Source organism: Triturus cristatus, chromosome 9, assembly GCF_964204655.1.
Source record: "Triturus cristatus chromosome 9, aTriCri1.1, whole genome shotgun sequence".
In the NCBI taxonomy this organism is placed as follows: Eukaryota; Metazoa; Chordata; class Amphibia; order Caudata; family Salamandridae; genus Triturus; species Triturus cristatus.
In genome coordinates, this window is record NC_140592.1 from 358792708 (window position 1) to 358815990 (window position 23283).

The 23283-nt window shown below is 44.3% G+C and overlaps 1 protein-coding gene across 14 annotated transcripts in view; it reads right to left on the minus strand.

Moving 5' to 3' along the window:
• Positions 1–23283, minus strand: part of HEMK1 (HemK methyltransferase 1, mitochondrial release factors N(5)-glutamine) — a 319162-nt gene that overhangs the window by 59030 nt on the left and 236849 nt on the right. For all 14 annotated transcript variants that reach the window (XM_085625145.1, XM_085625136.1, XM_085625144.1 and 11 more), the window contains 3 exons: positions 5866–6093; positions 5118–5182; positions 4753–4802 (listed from right to left, as the gene is read on the minus strand). In XM_085625145.1, coding sequence (XP_085481271.1) covers positions 4753–4802; positions 5118–5182; positions 5866–6093 — 343 coding nt within the window. The remainder of the gene's footprint in view (positions 1–4752; positions 4803–5117; positions 5183–5865; positions 6094–23283) is intronic.

Here is a 23283-nt window from a genome sequence, read left to right on the forward strand (position 1 = left end):
ACACACCACACAGCACTGTGGGCAGTTACAAATGCTTCCCTACTAACCGCCACAAGTCACCGCAGTCCGATGCCCAGATCGCTAATTAATTCAGACCGTTGCGCACTCCAAAACAGCTGCTCCTATAGGTCAATGACCTCTCACATGAACACCATGGACCTACTGTAGACACCTGCAGCCCTTCAATTAGGTCCCACCACCACTACAGCCCTTCATATAGGACCAACAGCCCACCTCTCACCACCACCACCACAGCCCCAGCAGCCACTCTCACAGTGAAGAGCTTCTCACATTGCCCCTGCCGGGTCAAGAGGACTGGGGTCACCAATTCTAGGTTATATATATTGTATGTGGCTTGGGTCAAGGCTGGAATCAAGCAGGGCCGGACTGACTACCAGGCGTTTTGGAATTCTGCCGAGCAGGGGGCTGATTTCACTGCGGTGGGGGCTGATTTCGTTCATGGAGACCTGCGTGTACTTCGAAATAATTAAAGCAAAACGAATTTCGTTCAGTACACGCAGGTCCCCATCAACGAAATCAGCCCCCAGCTCAGCAGCATTCCAAAACGCCCGGTAGTCAGTCCGGCCCTGGAACCAAGCCATGAAGCCCCTGGTCTAGGGCTCGGAGGATACAAAGGCAGTCCATGAGCGTTGGGCTCTCCTTACCAGAAAAGTGTTATTTAACGTAAAGTTGTAGTCAGTCAAGTCCATAGCTGTTGCAAGTACTGTAGGTTCTGGGTTTGGTAGACGGCACACACTAGGTAGGGATGGAGAGGGGAAAGGCTCAGACCACGACAAGCATAAATGCTTCAGGTCCCTGCCAAGGTGCATTGGTTGCAAAGCAGTGGACGGCCACAGAAAATATATGCCATCCTGCTGGCGTCATGCAGGGGGAAATCACCCGATCGTTATTGTCCCCACTGTCTGAGACAACCATTGCTGTACTTGATAATTCACATCCGATCCGTCCGGACGAAATTGATATTCAGTACAAGGCTGCCCTTTGTCAAATCAGTGCATTCTGAGAGCCTTTTGTCTTTTCTCTGCTTTAGATTTACCCACTGGAACAACACACCTTATAACAATACGTTTTTAAAAAAAACAGAACTGATTTTATGATATCCTTTCCAGGCACGGGACGAAGGGGCTAAACTACATTTCGCTAGGAAGGCAAGATTTCTCCCTAAAATCTCTGCTTCACTGCAAGGAAGAACATATTTTGGCAACTCACTCTAAATCTTTCCTTTCCAGCATGGTGCACAGCACAACATTACCGTAACTCTAGCGGATGATAGGAAAAGGACAAAATCATTGCCATCAGCATCTTTTAGATTAAGGATCCTTTGTGGAGCCTCTTTGTTCTGGAGCCCAGGCATCCATTACCTTTGGAGGCGCCCAAAGGTTGGACACCGTTAGACAATGGCCACCATAATGTCAGGGTAGGCACAAATATTCAATGTGTGTCTACTATATGTCAAGGATGAGGACTATTATGCCATGAATAGTTACGCCTATGTCAACCACACCAAAAACATGGCATGCAGGAGGCACTATTATGCTAGAGTTCTTTATTTCAATTGAATTTTGTGCCTTGTTATCGTCCAGTGGACACACACAATACACTGCATTCCTTATGACAGAATCTTGCCACAGAGGTAATGTATGAAAAAATCAGCATGAATAAGCAGAATAGAGTCAAAAATGTCCTCAATATGTCAAATAAAGACCAGTATTAACCTAAGAGTAGCTAGAATCTGGTCACATGTGCTCATCATATGCAGGGCCGGACTGGCCGTAGCGGGCATCGGGCGTTTTCCCGAGATGGCTGGGGCCCGGTTTTGTGGCAATGGGGGCCAGTTTTTTGTTACTGGGGGCCGGTTTTGTAGCGGTGCTGCAATATCAGCCCCCAGTAACAAAAACAGCAGAGCTTTACACTTGCACCTCCCTGCCTCCGCCCTGGGTGGGCTAAAGGGGTGGCTGGTTCTACAAAATTGCCAGGGCTGCTTTGAGTTCCCATGCCGGCCCTGATCATATGTCAAGGATGGGCCACCGTTATAAAAGGAATAGCCAAAACGTGCAGAATGCTCACCATCTGTCAAGATTGGTCTACTAATATGCAAGGGTTAGTCAGAATGTTGTAAAAAATGCCCAAAGTATGTCAATGGCAGCCTAGTAATAAGCCTGGGTAAAGCTGCAATTTATGCCAGGGCCATGGTATGCGTGGGTCACAATTAAGCAAGCTTGTCATTCCTCCACCAGCTTCTGTTGCCCAGGCAGGTAGCTGCACATGATATAATGCACACGTAAGCAGGTATACAGGCATATAGGTAGACAAGGCAGACACAGAAACACATACAGCCCTACAGACACAATCACTCCCACACCTGAAAATATACACCCATGCACTCAAGTAACAGCATTTTCTATGCACTTATCCTTCTAGCTCTGCCTCCCTTACATCAAATTAGCAAGTAGTGGCCCTGGCAGCGGATTGTTCACGCCTCTACATTATCCTTAGAGCTGCAATCTTGAATGGCTAAACTATGGTATACTGAGCCTCAACAGAGGCCCATGCAACATTTATCATATGCACAATATACTCTACTTGGATCTTCTATTGGGATGTCAGCATGCGCTTTGTGCGCGGAGTTATTGGTTTCTGACTCGGCGGTCTACCTGCAACCTAACTTAATAGATCCAAGACCTGTTTTCCTGGAATTAATGGGAAATCCACATATAAGCTGATTGGGGCCAGAGTAAAACCATGGTAAGCCATAGCGGACAATAATAACATCAAAAATGACAATGGTATGCCAATGAACATAAAACAGACTAGTTTTATGTTGCTTTTTGCAAACTTTGTAGATTGCCTTCAAACCACTTTCAATTCACAAGTCTGACCACTGACCTTTTTTAAGTGTCATTAAATGTTGGTATTATACTCACTACTTTTTGTGAGTGCACCAATAACTTTTATTTGACATTATGCTGTTTCAGGGTTCTTCAAAGCTGTTTAAAAGCCACACTGGGCCTTATGAACAAAGTACTTTGCATTTGTAAAGTAAAGTAAATATGCGATGCAGAATAGCGCTTACTATTACAAATCACAGTATAGACATTGCACTCTCTTGCGAGTAATATATTTATATAAACCGTAAGGCGTGGATCTATTTTGATGCGTGGGGCAAGGGCCTAGAACGATCTCCCACACACGGTCAAACTAGCTCCCAACTTACAATATTTTTCAGAAAGCTTCTGAAAACTTGGCTTTTTCCCAAGGTTCAATGTATGGTTTCCTTCCCTCTCCTTATCTTTTAGTGGTGGTTGGTCAAGTTTTCTTTATTCTCAAACTGTAGTGCCGAGATATCCCTTCAGGTGATTGTTTGCGCTTTATAAATGCCATTTATTCAAGGGGATGGCTAATGGGAGCTCCTTCCTTCTTACTAATAGCAATGGTATTCCCAAATGCTCTGAGAACGTTTTTGCAGTTGTAAAGCATGGAATAGTAGTGCCTGGTGTAGGTATAAGGTGACAGCAGCTGACAGCTTACAATGCTGTGACATCATCAAGGCTTAGAGGATGTGGCTTCTTTATTCTGCTTCTTACATGATTTTGGTTAATTGATATGACTTGCGAATAACTAGACTGAGCTTTTAGAGAAAGGCCTGCCGCAATCCAGGCAATGTACAAGCAAGCTAACTATGGTTTATGCACTCTGCACAATGTTGCCGAAAAACATCCCTTTTTGTAAGCCAGAGTAAGATTGTACAAAATGTATCTCAATATTTTGATGCTTCTCTAATTGAAAGGAGGGCAAAGCAACCAATGAACCAGACAAAATTGATTTCAAGTTTCAAGCACGTACCGATACACTGTAGTATAGCACTTTAAACTTCACCTCTTGAAGAATTTTATACAAATACCAACATGTTTACTACATTTTCTCACTTTAATGGACTACTCCACAACCATAAACAATTCCAATAAATAAGAGAATGCTGAAGGAATACCTCACCATATGGCATGGCACATCTACCACACATTGCACTGTTCACCATTGAGAGGAAGCCATGCACCACTTACTGCTCAAGGAGGGAGCACTAATATTATAACAACTAGTTTAGTGAACATGGTGAAGCACCAATCACCTATAGACAGAAGATGACCAGCTCTTCTCCTTCAGGAAAAACCTTACAGCTCGATTGCTTTTTCTGGTCTGAACAGGCTAACTGCATGTGTCGTTGAGTGGTAAGGCCCTTCACTGAGAAAAATGGACACATGCACCATGAGTGAAGAAATAGGTGCTTTACTGGTTAGGATCCATCAAGGGGTCTTGAGCATCGGATATGCAGGCGTAACATGAAGGGATGCAAGGGAGCCTCGCTGGGTCAGATGGATGGGTGTGGTATGGGGGCCTGCATGGGACTTTGATAGCATGGGAGTATGATACGTGAATATTCCATGACGAAACAACAATGGAATTAACTGGATACGATGAGCATGTGCATCATGTAGAAATCAGCAGGATCTTTTAAATAATGGATAGATGAATGGGTGGATGGATGAATGGATGAGTGGATAGATGGACCAACAAATTTACAATGGCAGGAAACCTTGTTCAATATGAGAAGCTGACGCGTTGGTAGGAATATTGAGCAACATTGCTCGATTGAATTGGCAGCTGCACTATGAGGAAACGTCAGGAAGCCATACCAGATATCATGAGCATATGCACAATGTCAGAGAGCTCTACCTGTAAGGATGTTGTGATGCAAAACCTTTATTCGGTCCATCAACTTCAGCCTGCAGAAGAGAAAAAGAAAGAAAGGAAATATTTTGGATGGAAAGAAGGAAGAGTTTGACAATTCACCCCGCCACTCCTGCAGTGCAACCCCCACCTGGCCAAGCTTCTTATACCCTGTATCACAAGAAGACAGTCAGACAATGACAGGGGTGTTATACTTTGGACAAAATTGTGAACTGACACTCATAACATTGAAGTTACACCTATATTTGGAAAGAGTTAACATGAAAAGTTGTGTAGAAGTGATTATATCATGCAACACCCGTAGACAGATAACGTAGACGGAACTGCACATTGCAGGAGGTGATATTTACCTAGCAGCATTGTCCCGTGTGAGATTTACAGCAGCTATTCCTTTATCCACAGAAATAAGATGACTCTGGTGGTAGAAACAAAATAAGGAAGGTGAGAACGACTGTCTGTCCATCCATTGTCTCACAAACTATGCACGGATGGGTAAGGAGCGGATTAGATGCACTGCTAAAAGTGCAGTCTTCTCTTGGCCACAATAACACCTGGCTAACCGATTATTAAAAGGGAGTGGTGGTGCAACTATTTGAGAAAAAATGTAGACTGCTTAACAATACAATTGATGGGATATCTCATTACTCCTCGATGCCTGCAGAGGGACGCCCTGATCCTATATCATGTTTAAGTAGAGGTTCCAGAGTGATCTACTTTTGACCTTTCAACAATGCATCTCAAATAACATCTTGGGAAACTTACTGCCAACACCTTTTACCAGTTATCGAGATCTGATTTAATCGGGGATTGATTAAAGCAAAGGATTGATTAAACCAAATATTGCTAAACACAAGTTCCCTCACCCCTTATCCACACTAAGACTAAATGTGAAGCATATTCATCTCGAGTGAAAGCTGCAGGTTCATGTCTTTCGAACCTTGCGAAGATGTCTGCATGGAATCATCTCTGCCCCCCCCAAGCACTCCTCGGGGTCTGTCCTCTATGTCTACACTTCTTGGTCTTGACCATAGGGTTACTTGTGGCACATAATGCACTGCTTCCATTCTCTGATAATTGGATAATGACCTTTCATGTTACCTGGGGTAATTTTTGAAGCAGGCTTAGGGAAATGGCACCAGAGCCACAGCCGACGTCCATGATGACCGGCTCCTGGTGGGGCATCGTAAGGCTCTGAGAGTCACACTGTAGGACGTCTTTACAGGTGTCTTCGCGAGGAGACAGCAAAGCTTGTTGTTCCTGTGTGTGACTCAGTTCTTCAAATTCCTGCTTGCAAGAGAATTCATCAACTACCAATTTTACCATCTCCTATAGCAAGTAAGAAGAGAGATATAGAGTAGTTACTAAGTAGGGTTCCTTCACAAAGCTGGCATGCATTACTAGCAGTGCCTTAAAAGGAGAAAAGTACCAACATCACATAACAAGAATGCAAACTGTAAACTAATTACATGCAGGAAGGGAAGAGTAAAAGGTGCAGCATGTAAATAATTCATTCACATTGGAAAACAAGAAGAGAGGTATCCAGTAGGGTTGAGTGACCAAGTAAACATTGCAGTATAGAAGCATATGTAACAAGGGGCAGATATTATGAGCTTATAAGCAAGAAAAAACAAGATCACTCGCATCTTTGAGTTACCACAAACTTTGGAAAAGGTGCACCTGAGAGAATGTGAATGGGATCATCACAGAGCAACAGCGCGCCATGCATTCTGTGTCCACAAATTGCAAACAGGCTAAATGTAATAAAATGACAAGACAGTACAATAAACTGCTAAAGAGGATATTTTACCTAGAGAAAGGAGCCTGTCTGTAAGACAGCAGATACTGACCATTGAGAATCCCTAGGTTCCTTTTCCTTTTGAACCACTGGTTTTTAGACTTGTACTGTAAGTTTCCTTAATTGAGCCTTATTCACTTTAAACGCGTGCTCAAAACGGATTTGTGTTGTAATCTCCAGCGCCCATCTTAAAAAATAATGTCTGCTGCTGCTGCTCAGCTGTGGTAAAAGGTTTTTACCTGTTTGCACCGCTGTGGCCCGTGTGTGCAGGCTAAGTGCAGGAGACTGTTATCTGGCTCAATTCGGCCTCTTCACAAAGGCACTGACAGGTGGAAGAGAATAGTTTGGTGTGGCCTCATAAGGCCTTAGAATTCAATTGGAAATCCAAAATGAAATGCTCTCTTTTTTTCTAAAGTGTAAATTCTGCAGTGTTTATACTGTTTTTACACACAGGCTAAAGTATAGCTACACTATGACTTTTGAATAGCATGAACTAAGACATTCATTGACATGTCTTTTCCCATGACATCTGGGTAACAAACATATATCCAGATGTAGTTTGACTTCATCAGCATCAGCTTAAGTACTTTCAAATTCGACATATTTTTCTGAGCCAGAAATCAGGTTTTGAGCTATCTAGCTGGGCCACATTAATTATTCTGTTAGCCAGTCTGCAATTCAGTGCTCTCTTCGAACAATAAACCCATTCTGGAAATTAGCCTTCGCCTGGCAGATGAAGTGGTGGGGACGAAATCTTCATATGGTAATTAACAGATGCCCTCGAGAAGCACAAGCTATGATTTTTTTACAAGAGACAAAGTGAGAGCAGTCAATCAATCAATCATTTATTTGTAGAGCGTGGCAAATCACCTGTGAGGGTCTCGAGGCGCTGAAGCTGTAGTAGCTGCATGGAGGCTGTTTATTCAAACAACCAGGTCTTTAGATCTTTTCTGAATTATTGGAGTGATGGTGCGGTCCTGAGGTGCAGGGGGAGGTTGTTCCAAGCCTTGGCTTCCTGGTGCGAGAAGAAGCGTCCTCCACTGTTGGTTTAACAGATCCGTGGGGTGTCTGCGATGGAGAGAGAGGCGGAACTTTAGTGTCTGGATGGTTGGTGGAAGCTTAGGCGGTTGTTGATGTATGCTGGTCCTTCGTTGTGCAGGGCCTTGTAGGCGTGGGTCAGCATCTTGAACTGGCATCTCTTATGGATCGGGAGCCAGTGTAGTTTCCTGAGCTGGGGTGTGATGTGGGTCCTTCTGGGGAGGTTGAGTATGAGTCTTGACGATGAGCTCTGTATTGTTTGAGTTCTCTTCAGAAGGCATGCAGTGATTCCTACGTAGAGCAAGTTTTCCATAGTCCAGTCTGCTGGTGATGAGGGCCTGCGTAACGGTTCTTCTGGTGTTTATCAGGAGCCACCTGAGGATCTTGCGGAGCATGCAAAGGGTGTGGAAGCAGGCGGAAGAGACTGCGTTGAATTGTTTTTTCATGGATAGTTTGTTATCCAGGACGATGCTGTCGTTGTGGGCATGGTCTGTTGGGTCAGTGGTGTGCCGAGCTCCGCAGGTCACTATGAGTCGTTCCATGGCGAGGTGTAGTTCCCAAAGATGAGGACTTCCGTTTTCTCCGAGTTGAGCTTAAGACAGTTGTCCTTTATCTAGTCTGCGATGTTCATCATGCATCTTTGGAAGCTAGCTTTTGTGGTGGTGGGGTCTTCAGACAGAGAGAGGATGAGCTGTGTGTCGTCGGCATAGGAGATAATGTTGTGTTCATGTGATCTGACAGTGTCGGCCAGAGGAGTAATGTAGGTGTTGAAGAGGGTCGGGCTGAGGGAATAACCCTGGGGGACCCCGCAGATGAACCTCTTTGGCTATGAGGTGAACAAGGGGAAACAGATCTTTTGGGTGCTGCTGGTGAGATAGGCGGCAATCCATTTGAGGGTGTTTCCTTGAATACCTATGTGGAGGAGTCTGCTGATCAGGATGTGGTGAGAGACGGTGTCTAAAGGGGTAGAAAGGTCCAGGAGGATGAGGGCTGCTGTTTCCCTGCGGTCCAGGAGGGCTCTGATGTTGTTGATGGCTGCAATCAGGGCTGTCTTGTGCTGTGGCTGGTTCGAAATCCGGACTGGGAAGGGTCCAGGAGGTTGTGGTCTTCGCCTTGGGTGAGTTGCTGGTTGATCGCTTTCTCGAGTGGTCCGACTATTTGCCCCAGTCACCACAGGGGAGGTTCTTTGAAGCTTTGAGAGGCGAAGCCAGATCTTAGTTTTGAGAAAATTATCTGTTCCAATGTCTCCTCAAGTTGCCATCTTGATTCTTAACAGACTGCTGTGTAGGGAGGATGAACAGTCTAGGGGCGGCTCCCTGGAATGGCCAGTCAGAGGTGGTGGGGTGATGTTGTATCTTTGGATTGGGTAGGGACTCCTATCTTCTAAAACTCTCCGCTGCATTTTTTAACCCCAGCACATGCAGGAACAATTGAGAAGAAGAGGAGCACCAGTAGAAGACAAGACTGACATCAAGAATTAAACACGGTCAGGAGTGGAGGAACACTATAGGCTTGTAGTTCTTGGTCTTTTGTTGGACTTGGTCTGCACAGCTAGTGACACTAACTACTTGCCACCTCTCAGGGACAAAATATGGTGGATGGGGTGGGGACAATGAAGGAAGGTAGCCTCTTTGAATGTCCGTGGACTGGTCTTGGTTGTGGTGCCTTATGAGAGAGTGTCAAGGGTTCCTACGGTGCACACAGGCACCCTGCAGGTAGCCGAAGGCCATAAGTGCTCGGGGAGTGCAGGCAAGCAGCGTTGTCTGTCTTAAGGATCTTGGGAAGATTGCTGCAAGAGAGCTCTCAGGTCAGAAGACTATCACGAGCTAGACAGCCTACTGCTACTAAGGAGGAAGAAGCAGACATTACAAGTTGCTGTTGAAAAGCATTTGAAAGCATCAAGAGCATCTCAACTTTAGATACCGGGAGAAAGCAAATGAGCACTCCCAGTGGCTGGACACTGCTGAAGAATAACAACACCAACCCTGTTCAAATGGACACACTTTGTCAAGAGCTATTAATTAAATCCTCAGCCGCTCATGTGCGGTAGTGTAAACTCCATGATGGAAGCCTCGAAGCCTTCGTCACCGGCCAAGTCTTCCAGTCTCAAGCAGGATCTCTAAATTACCCACCAGGGCCCAGAAGCGCTGTCATACCATCGTTTTTAAATTACCCATTTACAGGTGGGGTACTGCCATCAAGGGTTGACACTAGAGGTCCTGTGAGGAAGCTTGTACATTTCACAACCGTGGGAGCCAAGTGCTAAAACAAGGGTTGCTTGCTCAACAGCAATAAGGAGGCCAGCAAAAAAGAGGGGGGGGGGGTCATAAGGCAGTCATACTAGACTCCCCAAACTGTGAAATAAAGCCTAGCAACCATTGGCCAGCCTGGAATCAACCCTCTAAGTACCATTCTACATTTCTCAATGGGATCCACATAACAATTTGAAAGCAGTGCGGGTAGACTTCACCATTAGAAAGTAACGCCGTAACATATTCCCCCCCATATAAGAAAATAACAAAACTACCAACAAAACAACAAATATACAGAAAGCAAAAGCTTGCAGCTGAAGACAACAATTATTCATCTTACTAAAGCTGAAGATGTACGTGTTTTTAAATAACTAAAAATTGTGCCCACGTTTGGTGTGGGGGGATTCAGAGTCTTGAAATCTGAAGCTACATTTTCAGCTGTTTCATTTTACTTCTACATGGGGGATCATTCACTATGCGTCACAAATTAAACAAACACGTTCATTCACATGTTCGCTACACTGTGCATTACTTGGTGATAACCTGTATTGCCTGGAGGCACCTAGCATTTTCTACACAGAAAAACTTAATTAAGATTATGTTTCGAGTTTCATTGCCCAAGGCAATAACATCTTCAGATTTCAAACTATTTTACCACATAAAACGCACCGCACAAAATTCACAGAATTCGCTTCATGCAATTCATCAACTCGTTTGCAGTTTGACAGCACAGCTGAATACTTGTACAACCACCTTTGGCTTTGAGAATTTAGAAACTCATTTCTGTGTTAAACCAAGTTATGAATTGCAATCTTCTCACCATCTCATACAGCCAAATGACTCCCTGGATTTTATTTGTCATAATACCTTGTACGTCCCGCCTCATTCTAATGCTTACCAATCAATATTGATCCCAGGCACACATTCTTCACTGGAAGCCTTTCCTTACCAATTAAAGCCTATGGCTTTTTTTGTACATCAAAGTGGTACTAATGAGGTCAAAGGCTTTGCCGAGACCATGTTAGTAGGTGTAACAAGCATTTGCAATGCAATTGGTCTCGCCTTTGGGACCTTATATGTATTTAGCTATGCAGGACATTAGCCTGGATGCTGAAACTTCTACTGTTATTTAACATAGAGGGAAAGTAAGCACCAAACTGCGTGACACGCCAGGTATGGGAACACATGAAAAGAAATATTGCCTTTCAACAGAAAATGGTATAGTCCAAAGCTCTGCTTTTAATATAAAATCAGGGCCTTCGGTGGTCATATCACTGACAATACAAGATCTGAAAAAAATATTATTGTCTACGGGTGCTCGTGGAAGACAATTTGTATGGACTGGAATCCAGAGAATGCTAAAGTGATTCTGGTATTTTACTGACGTCTGCTGGTCGTTTTCTATCAAGCAAGTTGAATAGAGGCAGATGCCAGAAAATAAAAAAAGAAAGTCTCTCAGCAGAAAGCAATTCTTGTATTTTACAGACCTCTGCTGGTCGTTTTCTATCAAGACAGTTAAATAGAGGCAGTTGAACAGAAAAAAAGTCCCTAAGCGGAAGCAGACAAGTCCTAGGGATGATCTCCAGAGCCCACATAGTACATACACATATACGTATATAAATAAGTATATACTAAAGTATATACAAGAGGTCTCGAATGCTTGACCTAATAAAAATGACAAAATTAAGTAATGCTATCACAAAATATATTGCATTATGCAACATAATTTGCAGTTTCTTGCTGCATAATTCAGTCAAGCCTGCCGCATACTTGGATTCTCTCCTATCGTATAATTATAGAGGCCCTCATTATGGTACATAAAAAAATATTGTATTACCTTGTCACGTGCCAGAGATTGCTATATCAAGTGCTTAATCACCGTACAGACTCATTCTATTAAGCCTGCACATAGTTTGTAGGTACTGTATGTCGAATGGTCCCGCTTTCTTCATTCCACTAAGCTATGCAAAGTATTATTAATTTTACGCCCCAAAAAATAAAGAGAACATTTATTTCGTGAAACTGATTCAGAGGAAACACAAATGTGGATAATCTACTCATCATCTGTCCAACTTTACTGTCGTCTAGATAGACACTCATATCGTTGTCCAGAAAGAGGAGGCTGCCAGCATCCAGCCTAAAAACATAAACTGTTTTGTCTCCTTAAACTCTGACCCCTCTGTAAAATATCGGATACCTGCCACTGAAAAAGATGTAGTCTTGGCTAGGATGAAGAGCACTTAAGTTAGCAACACAAAATAGTTATGACCATACAAAACCAGCCATTTCCACATTTACGGCAGAGCTGAGAAACGCAACCTCTTCTTGACACACACAAGAGACATGCTCTATAGTGGAGGAGCGTCACCCCACCTGTCAGAAGTCAAACAAATTAAAAATAAAATGATATTAAACCCTTGTTCATTATTGTTTATTTTTTCTCTTGGAGCCGAGGCTTGGGGCGGGGCCTGGGTGATAGGCTAGTGGAGGAATGTTTTGCACTAGTATTCAGTGCACATGAGGGTCTGGCCGGCCTTCTCAGGACGGCCAAACTGTCATGTGCACTGAAGCTCTCGCCAACTCGAGCTGCAATGCCGGGTTGGAGAGAGCAGGCTCACTGTGCCACTGGGTTCAAGCTATCCTGGCTGATGAGAGGTGAAACACCGATAGTGGTCCTAGGATGCTTGTTTCCGGTTCAGGGAGGACCTGGCTTGGCAGTTCGGGCTTAAATGTTCCCATGAGGCACAGGGCCAAGACTGATTTGCATATGGCCAGGTCTAAACTGGGGTGGCATGGTGAGCAAAAGAATGATGGATTTAACCCAGATCTCTTGACTGGGGGTGAATGTTTTGATTTGTTCTGCATTCCGTCCATCAACTTGTGTGTCTTTTGCATTCCCAGTCTAACTGAGTGTAAACCATCAGCGCTCAGGCCAATCCTTAGCAGCATGAAAGCAGCGTCAGGATTGGCCGCAGTGCACTCTGGGAGCTTGTCCCTGCAGAAGAGAGGGCCACGATGCAGGCAAGGGCGTTTTTAGGTCTCACCTGAGCCAGCGCATGCGCTGCACTGGCGAGACATTTAGTAAGGGCTTTTTGAAGTGCTACCAAAGCGGCCACCGGCTTGCGGTCACGCGCACAAGCGTGCGCGCCACGCTCTGCCTCTAACTGCTGCGCGCGCATCCCTCGCGTGCTTTGCACAGAGTGCGTCATCGCGATCACTTTCGCTTTCACCGCAAAGACTTTCGCTTTCACGGACGCACACGGCGTTACTTTTACAGACGCGCGGCCAATGCATGTTTACCCTCGGCATCCGACTTCCCGCCTTTTTGCCGTACATTCGTACTGGAAGTAGGTGTTGAATTTGCTTCGAACTCTGAACAATTACTTTGGGTTGTGAAGGATTTATGTTGGCACTGAAAATCTATTTCTGACTGTTGGCATCGCTCCTGGCACTCAGCTCACTTGGATGGGTAAGGTTCTTCATAACAATACAGACAACATGCAAAATAGAAAGTGCTGTGAAGCGAATGGAATAACGAAACTCACTACAGTTTATGCGTTGACGCATTTGGAATCAGTGAAGCTTACGTAAAGCTGAGTTGGGATGTCTTGCATTTCCAGTCTGTCGCCGGCCACATCCATGCATCACCAAAAGTACCAAAAGCAATACATATGTGTTTCCTTAATGTAAGGCAAGTAATGAGATAACAGGCTGCTGCGGCAAGAGATTGGTGTGTGTCCGGATATAAAACTTGCATAGACCTGTAATGTTTGTTGCTAGTTCCGGGAGCTCGGTGTAAACATTTTAAGATTATACGACGGCTCAGTAAACCTTGGCTCTACATTAAACAGCCGAAGGGGTACAATTTGTCACTGCATACATTACCGCTGAGTCGGAGCCTACAAGCGCGCGCACGATAGCTTGTTCCGCGGTTCTGACAACTGTCTCGAGCGGAAGGGGCAAAGGTCACCTACTTCACTGCTCTTAGCAGCTCGAGTTCCAAGGAAATGAGAAAGGGGCTGAGACAATAAACACAATACCAGTGCTACCAATGTCCTTCCGCTCGTGTCCATTCGGTTTATCTGTGCCAGACAGATCTCAGCTGGGGGCAATGGAGTCTGGCGCACATATGCTTTCATCTACAAGCTGGTTTCATTCAGCAACATTCCTTCCAGCCCACACTTCCGGTCTCTTTACCTCATTCTTGAACGTTACCTTTCAGCGCTGCTGTCTGTCTCCCTTTGTCACTGTCTTCTTGCCTTGCTACTTCTTTTCTCTCTTTTCGTCCTTTCTCTCTTTTTGACCCTCTGTAGGAGTTGTTTTATATACTTATTATGCTTGAGATGGAAAAATAGAAGTGCAGGTACTCTGTACCAGATTGCCTGCTTGTTTCTGGGAAGTGCTGGTACTCTCCAATTGAAAGTATTACATTTCTTTTGAGAAGTGCCAGTACGAGCAGTCTAAAAAAAAACAAGCATTGGCATAGCCAATAGGTCTCGCTTTTGGACCTTATAAGTGTTTAGCCATGCAACAGTTGATGTTGTTGCACCAACGATATTGTGCTGCATAACTAAATACTTATAAGGTCCCAAAAGCGACACTTATTGGCTATGCCAATGCTTGTTTTAACATTTCTTTTATGTCCGTCTATTTACCCCTCCCACCCCCAATTCCCCCGACCCTCCACTCAATTCAAACACCGGCCACTACTGGAGACATCATACAAATCTTTTGTCAGAAAATGACTGAGGATCACGAAAAACACATTTTTCGGGGATACACTGGATAAATACTGAGGTAAAACAAGTTTTCAAACAAAACTATGTTGTACGCCTTTTGTGACAAATTCTATGTACACTGGCTTATTCTACTAAAGCAACACAGTATATGTTTCACTTATACACAATCTATGCTATTCTTAGCAGGTGTGCAACACCCATTGGACTCAAAGGGCTACAGACCCCCCCCCCCCCCCTCGTGTGTGGCAGACCAGGATGAGACAGCTTCCCGGGCACACACACAGACGCAACCGAGCACTTCACAGGTCTTTAAAAGCCCATTTGCATGTTAATGAGGCCTTGCTGTTGTTTCACCCCTTCTAACAGCCCCTGCAGCTCCACTCTGCCTATTGCTTAAAGATTCAGCACCCCCCCCCCCCGAAATTTTTTCTTAGCAGCCCCCCTCCCCCCCCCCCCCCCCGAAATTTGGCTCTAGTTGCGCCTCTGATTCTTAGGAAGAACATTGTGGGAGGCAAGTCTCCGCTGCAGCAAGATAGCCCCTCCGCGAAGGAGCTCAGAAGGTCTGTGTGTGAGTCAGACGTCACAGAAGCAGTGGGCGGAGCACTTCAAGTGCTCTGAACAGATGTGAAGGTGGAACATGTTTGCTTTCCGAAATGGCATCCCTTGCCTTGTGACTGCAACATAAACGTCAGTGTTGGGACTTGATCTCCTGTACCACCTCTGACACGGCCTGTAGCTGCGAAGTCACGTACCCTGATTGAACGCAATAAAGGGAAGTCCCAACACAGGGACTGCTGTCAACAGAAATACCACCGGAACTGGGAGGCGGAAAAGAACCGACTAAAGAACTATGGCTGTGAAGGCATAGAACCAATTTAGCTGACCTGCCCTCACTTAAAAAATACATTAATCTGTAACATGCATTAACTCTATTTGACGTGATTAATACACAAATTATTAATTGTGTACTCAATTCAATTCAATTCAATAGTTCTTTATTCGATGGTTAAAAATCATCATAAAAGAGTACACGTATATACAGTTAAAACAATATTAAATCAATATACAGAACATTGAATGAATCTATGTACATGCAAATAATTCATTGTCCACATACAATCCTCATGAGTGGCTTCCTGAGACTAACAGTTTAGCAAATCTACAGTCTTCATAATTAATACTGGCCTCTGGATACTCTAAGTCTGAGTGCAAATTTCAAAAAACTTATCACCGCACATAATGTTAACGGGTCACTAGCCCTTTGTAAAAAGGTCAATGCCTCCTTGGCTCGAGTAAATCTTGCCTGTTTCAAGATGTCTTTTAAAAATCTACGTCTAGGGATGGTATAAATGGGGCATAAAAGTACAAAATGAAGGGTGTCCTGCGGAGACTTATTGTCGCAGCCGCAGGCACCCTTCTGCTCAATTGATTTGCTAAAACCTGCTGGTTCAGCTAATAAATAAGGTAAAAAATTGAGCCTAAAACGTGACATTAAAAACCTCTCTTGGGCATTATAGAGGACACAGAGGTACGGTTCCATCCCAACGGTGGTTTCAAGCCTACTATAGGTGCTCACAGTGGATTTACGCCCTTCTAGTGTACTCCTGGCCGATGCTCTTGAATACAAGAAAATTCTCTTTAATTTAGGCTTGTCCTGAGCATTGATCAATAAGGGGTTTAAGTACAACTCTTGGTAACCAATATTTTCTAAGGTAGTCTTAACATAATGGATCCATGGAATTTTCAGATGTTTGTCTCTGCCCAGGCAATCTTGTATGATCAGCCTGCTCAGTACAGCATCAGGGTTCGACCATATTTTAATCCAGGCCAGGATTGGTCTAAGCTTGATCAGATCCTCTAAATAGGGTCTTCCAAGTTCTTTATGGGCGATGAAAGCTGGTGTGCAGTTGGGGACTTTCAATATTGAACGAAATATTTTGTTTTCTTCACTTTGCAAACCGTCCAAATTTATAAATCCCCATACTTCTGAGCCGTACGTAGTTTTTGGGCAGCACATTGAGCCGTACAGGTTCATTGTTTGTTCTGGACACCAGCGGCCGACTTTCCTCCCGTAACCAGAGATTGCACCGAATGATGCCACCAATTTCCCACACCTTTCTTGCACAAGAGATGTGAATTTTAAAGACTCATCAAAAAGCACCCCTAGATAAGAGAATGATTGCACCCTTTCAAGTGTGTGGGTGCCAATTCTATAGGTGAAACCAGTCCGTGGCTTGTTGCCTGCTGTCATTACATATGATTTTTTTAAATTGACAGACAGGTCTATTGCCTCCATAAATTTGACGAACCCATCAATGAGAATCTGCAAACTTTTCGGGGTCCTTGCCAGGAGCACCGCATCGTCTGCGTACAACAGAACTGGGATGTTACGTGTCCCTACCCTTGGGCAATCTGCATTTAAATTAATAAGCGATTGTTCCAGGTTATTAATATACAACGAAAACAAAAAAGGGGCTAATATGCATCCCTGCCTCACCCCGCTTGTGCAGCTAAAAGGTTCTGTCAATCCCCCGTCTTTGTTATATCGTACCCGTGCGGAGGTTTCTCTATGCAATTCCCTCAATATGTAGATTATCCCAGGGTCGATTCCGAGTTGGGTCATCATTACCCATAACTTATTCCTGTTAACATGGTCAAACGCAGCGGCCAGGTCCATGAACCCCAAATACATGGTTTCGTTGCTGGTTTTGGTGTACTTTGCTATCAGCATGTATAGGTTCAGGCATTGGTCGCTGGTGGACCTACCGGTCCGAAAGCCGTACTGGGCATCTGAAATAATATTTTTGTCCTCAGCCCACTCGGTCAGTCGGTTCAGAATTACTCTTCCCAGGATTTTGGCAGTAACATCTATCAAAGAAATGGGACGGTAGCATTGGGGGTCTTCTTTGTTGCCTTTTTTAAAAATAGGTACTATGATGGCCGTTGACCAGGACCGTGGTAAGCCGACCATTATAGTTGCGTTTAATACTCGAGTTATAATAGGGGCCCATAGATCCACCTGGCTCAGGAACAGGTCTGGGGGGATCCCATCTGGGCCCGGGGCTTTATTTTTGGTGAGACCCTCGATGCCCATTCTGATCTCTTGCAGGGAAAATACCACCCGATTGCACACTAAGTTCATCCCCCTCTCCTTTATTGAATCCTCCTCCCCATGGTTATACAGGCCCTCAAAATGAGCAGTCCACTGTTCTGGGAGAATGTTTGATGCGACCTCAGGGGCGTTATTATCTTGAAAACAAGGGGAGTTTATTAATCTCCAAAATTCTGTGATATCCCTGTTTTCAGAGGCCTCCCTCAGGGCCGCCCATGCTTCCCCCTGCAGTGTAACTTTTCGTCTTTTTAACTCCTTCCTATATGTTGACCTGCATGTTTTGACTTCTGCTTGGTCCCTTGGTATACCGCTTAGGGCCATTTTTAGGTTCTTTAATGCACGTGTACAACCCCTGTCAAACCATTTTGGTGAGTTAGAAAAGGTTTTCTTGGGGGCCTTAACCGACAATAACTCGTCCACCAGACTCGTTATTTGTCCAAACACTTTTATAAGGCAAGCCCCTACCACCAGGGGGTCTAAGGACTCATCAATGAGAGACTTACCTCTTTCCATCAAAGATTTATAAAATCTAGCCCCATCTATTTTTGCCCACTTAAGTCTTCTGCCCTGGGCCGTCACACATTCAATGATACCATCCGCAGACTTGATCTTTTGCTTACCCTGGTGCAGAAGCTCCATAACCAGGGGGTTATGGTCGCTAAACGGGCTCCACTCGATTTCTACTTTTGTAATCCGATTTTTTAGGCCTCTTGAAACAAAAATATAGTCTATATAGGACGAGCACCCTCTCCCTTTAAAAGTAGGGGGGAGTGTACCATCCGGTCCCAAAGGCATCATGTCCACTGTGTGCTCGAGGTCATAAGAATGAATCAGCTTACCCCATTCAATGCCACTTAGGGAGTGGCTGAGATGGGGACCTTTTTCTATAGGGCATTTTGACCAGTTGGCACTGATCGGAAACAGCCCTGGACATAAGTGACAGTTCAAGTCACCCATTAATAGTATCCAAGGGGCCACAGCACCATGGACGGGAGCAATTGTGTACTCATATTACGTCGCTTATTAATTTTCACACGGTTCATATTTAGGTTTAGCGGACTGAATTATATATTCGATTCATGTTAATTAGCTTCACTCCATCTTGAAATAAATGTTGTATTTTGCTTGCTGTGCATAAATAGTACTTTTTGTTTCACAGTCGCCATGTGCTCATTTAAAATGTTATTCTTTACTAGCTTATATTTTGAAGGTTGTAGTGTAGTGATTAGTTGGGTTGGACCGAAACGGCAACACCTGCTTTGGATGAGAGAGGCGAGAAGGCGAATACTCCTTTGCGTTATATGGTTAAGGTCGCGACAATGGGAAAAGAAGGTCAAGAGAGTAAGGTGGCATTGTATTTTCTGTGAGAATCAGGCTGACACCAAGTATAGAGAGAGCACTGGGTTTTGGCTCGTCATCATCTGGTGGGAAACCGAAGATTGTATCATTTGGACAGAGTGTTATGTTTTAACTGTGTGAAGCTTGTTAGTTAGTTCTAACACTTGCCGCAGTCCACCTTTGCAGCGCCAGAACCTTTCTTCTTATTCTAGTTGGAGCTTTGTCAGGCTCTTCTTTTGGTTATATTTTGGTTGACACCAGCTGCTTCTGAATTTCCCCGACCCATCTACAACCTTAGCTTAGAATTAGGGAGTTTCCTTTATGGAAACAAGCCTTTGCTTCGATTTGCAGCTGTTGCCTTTAATAATGAAATCTCTGCATTACTAATTTAACTGCTTAGATTATATTAATGTACACTGTAGCCAGGGGAATGTCGGTTTTACCTGATTAATTTGGCTCGAGATTGTAATCTTACTAATCAGCTAATAAACCTTTATGGCTCCCAAACTACTCCTCTCGGTCGTTAACGTGAGACAAGTCCGCTTTGTTGTCCCTGCAATGCTAGGGATTTTGTGATTGTAGCCTCAGCTTGAAACAAAGACCCCCCCCCCTGGGTGCATTTAGTGGAGTTTTGAGTTTCCACCAAGTTAGCGTGGTGCAAATACCACTCTCGTGTGTCAGGAGGAGCAAAAACATCCAACATCCAGAGATAAGCAGTAAATGGACTGATCATGCAGACTGTATTTCTGCCTGCCATGGCCCTCACACTGAACAAATGGAGCTCAGTTTTCTGAGAGGTAGCGAAGCCCAATGTGAACCTCACTGGAGGAGGGAGAGCGACAACTGAGTTCTGACAAACAACTGGCTTAAATTGCCAGAAATGGGAAATACTTATAGCCTGATACCACCCAACAACACCCAACACCACATGTAAGAGGCCTATGGTCTAACCCCTAAACCTAAATAAAAGGCAACCTAAACAAGCATGCACAGTAATGGGGTTGGTAACCCACTAGTGAAAAGGTGAGGAGGAAGTGAAGGGGTGGAAAGATAAGACCACAGAAGCCACCCAAAAATATGTTTACCTACATCAAGGAAGCCTTCTCTTGAAAAGAGTCTTGAAAACTGGCAACCCCTGGCATTCGTAAACTGACTACTTGTGTATTGCATGTAAGACCATGCCATTACCAGAGGCAGCTAGACAGCTACTCTTTTTGAAGCACAGGCAAGTACATGACAGTTGTGATACACATTAGAATCAACCCAAACAAGACATGGCGGCATCTTAGGCTAAGACACTCGGCACACTTATGTTGGAACTGACAAATCCTGGGCCCTCTATTGGAAAGATGGATGTATGACTGGGAGCAATTTTAAAGGAAGAACCGTCAGTGCAATCGGACATGAAGCTCCTTCATTCTTGATAGACAGAAAAAGGTCTGTAGCAGTTGAATCCTGGGTCGAGCAGCTCCTGGAATACGTTCCAGATATATGGGGTGAGGAGCTCAAGCATACAGAGCTGCAAGACCACTCTTGTGATGATATTCGCTTTTATTAAATTCCAGAAGAAATGGAAGGAAATGGCATGATTGGGGTCCTATAGCCATGATATTATACATACACTTCAACGAGTCACGCAAATTCCAACCGGGGCACCATATCCACCCAATCTGTCCTCCTTGCTCCGATTGTCCGTGCCCAATAATCAATTGTCTGCTACTCCATCAGCATGCACAGGCAATTCTACAAACTGCAAAAAAGAAAAATTGCCCTTTGGTATTAGATGGACACCAAGGGCCCGATCTTATTCTTGGTGGTAAGGAGACTTTGTCGCAACGGCGAATGAGTATCCTCATCGCCAAGAATTCAGTTGTTCACTGCATTTAGATGCGGCGGACCATCGGATTAATCACGGCAGAGACTACTTTGTCTCTGCTTTGATTAATCCCTTCCAACGCCTCTGGGGAGCAGGCCGTCAGAGAAATGACTACATGTCCGCCCACCCAATTTGGATGGGCGGACAAGTAGTCATTTTTTACTGTTTCTTACCACCAGGTAAAACCTAGTGGTATGGAACAGTAAAAATATTTTAATGCTTCCCCTGCCACGAGGCCAGCATTACTTTTGTTTCTTTACAAAAAGAAAATCCCATTTCGGGATTTTTTTTTTATGAAGAAAAAAGATTACTGTTTGTTACAGGGCTGTGTCCTTCCGGATGCAGTTCTGTAACAAACAGTAAAATGCATTGACAGGAACCGCCGTGATGGCGGTTCATGACAATGCGTTTATAAATGACCGCCTGCTCGGTGGTCATTTATAAATTTAGTGGGCATAAAAGTCTCTGCCTGGGGGACGTCAAGTCCTCTGCCAGGCCAAAAGTGACTATTTCCTCCGCCAATCATTCAATTGGGCCCTCAGTCTATGTGTCCATGGACTATTCTATCAGGACGGCTAATGTCAGAAGAACATTCCTAGATCTTTTTACTCGCCTCAAGCAAAGCAATATCAAATATGGACTTGCAGACCCTGATACAATGCTTATCACCATGAATGGTAAGATAAGAGAATACACAAATCCTTGGAGAACCTTCTACACTCACTGGACACTACCACATAAGATACCACTTCTCTCTTCGGGGATAGAACAGCCACAGTTTCATTCATTTAAAGACCCCACAAAGGCACGAAGGATACAACTGAAGAAGAAGGAGGCAGGAAGAACTGCCAGAGACAAATCAAGATACCCGCTGAAAAGGGAGACAGATGCCAGCATACCTGATGCAAACACATGCTTCAAAACCACCTAGAACAGATGGCTTTAGATCTCATAGGGGATCCTAAAAAAATAAAACACAAAGACACTGGCACAACTTTCATACGGATACCCTTTAAGACCACCATCTGAGTGCGGACTTCCTGTATTGAAGTTTCCTTTTCTGCATCAACACCAAAGTACATATTTGATATATGCATTCTTTTTCACTGTTTGGTAATATAGGATATTAATTGTAGAAAGTGCATTATTCAGATATGTATATGAATAGAGCTCAGACGCACTTGTGCAAGATTTATAGATAAACAGAATATAACACACACACCTGCAGGACTTCTTTCACCAAGTCTTCCAAGACAGATAGGGACACAAAGCACTCCCACTTACAAACCTAACCTTGAAGGTAGGATGATGTATTCAACACCGATGCCTATGGTAAATGCTACCCCTTTTGTTTCCTCTTTATTATTAAAGACTGAGACCCACGTTTCACAGCAGTATGACACACTAGGCCACAATGCCCCAGTCCATATACTTTTAGGTCCTCACTATAACAGTGCCTAGTTCGAGCCAGCCTATGGAGAAGAGTAGTGGCTCATACACAAAAGTTTATTGCAGTGGGATTGGTGACCCAGACATCTGTATTGACAACCCACGCCATTTTCTAAGACACCTGCAGCCACATTATACAATAAGTGCATTCTCATTGTTTACGCCAGGCGTAAACAATGAAAATGCATCCTATTACGATGAATGCGCTCTCCTCAGGGCAGTGAATCCAGGTGAAAAACAGAACCGCTGCTTTACAGCCTCTCCAAGTTTTCACAGTGCAGATGGCAACCCGTCTGCACTTTTAAAGGGAATTAGAGATCCCCATGCAGGCGGGTGCAGTCTGGGGGGGTCAATGGGACACGCTTTGCCCCCTGCAGAGGGTTTCCATCAGGGGTGACTCACAGTGCACCACCTAAAAGGTTGGATCCAATTGAGTGATCATAGGGTAGAACAGAAAATTAGTGCTAGATCTGGTACTGAACAAAACAGCACCAGAGACAGATGTTAAGATAACGAGAGAGCAGCTTTTAGAGACAATATATTAGATGATGGACTGACAGATGCTTGGCGACCACTATACCCAACTACTCAAGACTACATTAATTTCTAGTGTATACGGCATCCCCGCGCACATTGATTATTTCCTAATTCTACCTTCTCTCACCAAAACTGGAATAAGTGAGATTAATGCAGAAGGGATAACAGACTGCTTATTGAGAAGTTAAAAACCTTGGTCAACTGGTCGTGGTAGACCGGGACATAGGCGTGATTTGGGGTCGACCACAATGGAGTACGGGTCGAATACAGATACCAGATTCATCCCGGTGAAATGTTTTACCTTGGGAATAAGTTTAAAAAATGTCAAAAACCTTCAGGTCAAGGCAGCACGCTTTAGCTGAAGAGGGTGCCACAAGGCT